Below are 2336 nucleotides of genomic sequence, written 5' to 3'. Positions count from 1 at the left end.
AAAGGCTCACACACTTCATCATGGAGAAGAGTCTTTTCTCTTGAACTTGCAGCGTTACGAGATGTACCGCTCTGGCAAAGGAAAGTGTGGCAGAGCACCGGTGCTGCCCCCATGGCCACCAAACCTCAGGAATAAAAGACAATCAACGGTCAATAATCACCTTCAGCTCTCGCTTGCGGGTCCGGTCGCTGTTGGATTTAGAGTGCCTGGAGCTTCGGCCTTCCTCCACCGCTTCAAAGAGCTTGTCCACGAAGCGCAGGGTGGAATCGTCGAGAAAGGGTTTGAGGTGGTCTGGAAAAGAGGAGGAGTTGCGTGAGTTCGGAATTCACCATCCGGGATGAGCGGGAGAGCAGAGAATTCATGGGGACTTGCGCAAAACGCTTATTTAAAGGTGGATTCTACCACCTCACACAGCGGGGTCTGCGACCTGAGCTCCGGAAACCTCCGGGAACTGCAGATCCTCGTGTCAGAGGCTTTGAACTCTGAAGGATTAAGGGAGTCCAGGCCTGGACTAGAAAGCAATTGGGGCTCTAACGGTCAAATAAAGCGTCATGGGTTAGATTACCACTTCTTTAGAAAAAGACGCTTTAAATTAATTTCTGCTTCCCTGGTTTTGGTACCACGTCCCAAGGCTGTTGTCCTACCTGTCTGCGTGGACCTGCACGTACTCACCCCATCAAATCCGAACCCCCCTGTGTGTACACCTGCCTGTACAGGCGAGAGCTTCCAGGTTTGGGGCGGGTTCGCCTGCTTTACGGAACGAGTTCAACGCAAAGCAGATGTCACAGCTGCAAGGACGGCGTTCCCCCACACTCCCCCCCGACGCTGCCAGCCACCACCAGCAAAGAAACCACGAGCTGCCACCCTGCCCAGCACCACCCCCGGCAGGTTGGGAACAGAGGGCGGGCGTTTAAACCCGACTGGAGGCTCTTTCTGAGCCGTTGGTGGATCCGTGTGCGCCGAGTTTCGCCATCAAGGGATCTGACCACCGCCAGGAACAGCGGCAGGGGGAGGGCGTACCGGCTGCTTTCTTCTTGTCCATGCCCTTCCCGACGCAGTTCAGCGCCGCGGTCACCACCGTGGGCTCCGAGAACCCTAGGACTCGCTTCACCGTCTTCTCGATCCATGGTTTCAGCTCATCCAATTCCCTTTTGGAGAGTGACATCTTTGCCGGGAGCTGAATTGGTTGTACCTGTAACGGAGACAGAGGGGAAACCCCCAGACCTGTAAAATAAAACAATCAGAGCGTCACTGCTCCACGGGCCGCGCTTGGCTCCACTGGGAGGAAGCTCACAAGTGGCGAAAGCTCTTGGAAATGACTTTTTCTCCCTTATTTTTAAACCACAAGGTAAACTTAGATGAGCCCTGGGCAGGGGAAAGGCCTCAGCAGCGAGGCCGCCACCTGAGCGGGCGAGACGCAGCATCAGGCCCCGCGAGGAAAAACCGCGCTTGCCGGCTGGGAAAGCACTCCTACATCCCACCAGCATCCCCTCACGGGGGACGGAAGGACACGGGGCGCGCACCACACCGGTCCTTCCGGCCAGGCTCCGCTCCCACCCGCGGATCCACCGCAAACAGCCCAAAACCGTCCGGTTTCGGGGCATTTCTCCTCGCCTTGGCTTCTCCCTGAACTGCTCTCGGCTCTCTCCCTGGCCAAGGCAGTTACTAACGCACCCCAAGGTCCACAAACCCGCGCTCCCTGGTTTGGGAAGAGCCACCGCCTCGCGCCAACGCCAGCTAAGCAGCGCTTCGAGCGGAGAGAAAAACCACCCGCTCGCCCTTAACGAGGCTCCTTGCCGTGAGGTTCACGGACAACTCCGAACACGCTGCCTCCGCCTTTGTCACCGGTGAACCCGGAACGACAGATCAAGGCAAAGCCTTCTCAGCGGTTCTCGCTGCGCCCGCCACGGCCTGCGACGCAGTAACGTTTCAATATGCGCCCCGGCTCTAAGCTGATTTGGAAACCACGTCCCCTTTATCTGGAAACAGGAGAAAATCTTCTTAAGGAAGTACGTTTGACCCCGGCGTTTCTGCCCCAGGCGAAGCGGCCGGCAGAGCCTCGACGTTAACGCGGATCCGTTTCCACAGAAACCAACTCAAACGCAGGTTTCATCCCTAAAACTGAGAATGAAGGGCCTGGGCGCTACTTCTAAGAAAGCATTTCTCCGTTTCGGGCCCGCGAAGGGTGGCCAAGGGAGGGTTTAACGCGGCAGCCGGGGGAACCCTGCTCCCTCCGCAGAGCTCGTCCCGCTCTCCGGCCGAGAACCTCTGCGGCCCTGTACGTTTTACAGCAAGTTTCAGAGAGAGATACTAAAAACCAGCATCGCATACAGGCC

General features: G+C 57.4%; 1 protein-coding gene across 1 annotated transcript in view; it reads right to left on the bottom strand.

Moving 5' to 3' along the window:
* LOC104516854 (U4/U6 small nuclear ribonucleoprotein Prp3-like) overlaps window positions 1–1165 on the bottom strand; it is a gene marked incomplete at its 3' end in the record, with an annotated part of 3947 nt that extends 2782 nt beyond the window's left edge. The window contains exons 1-2 of the mRNA XM_010161331.1: window positions 1021–1165; window positions 161–291 (exon numbers count right to left, since the gene is read on the bottom strand). Of these exons, the coding sequence (XP_010159633.1) occupies window positions 161–291; window positions 1021–1165 (276 nt within the window). The remainder of the gene's footprint in view (window positions 1–160; window positions 292–1020) is intronic.
* Between the last annotated feature and the right edge of the window lie 1171 nt (window positions 1166–2336).

This window comes from Eurypyga helias, unplaced genomic scaffold (assembly GCF_000690775.1).
Source record: "Eurypyga helias isolate BGI_N326 unplaced genomic scaffold, ASM69077v1 scaffold40751, whole genome shotgun sequence".
NCBI classification, from domain to species: Eukaryota; Metazoa; Chordata; class Aves; order Eurypygiformes; family Eurypygidae; genus Eurypyga; species Eurypyga helias.
This window is presented reverse-complemented; position numbering and strand designations above follow the sequence as displayed.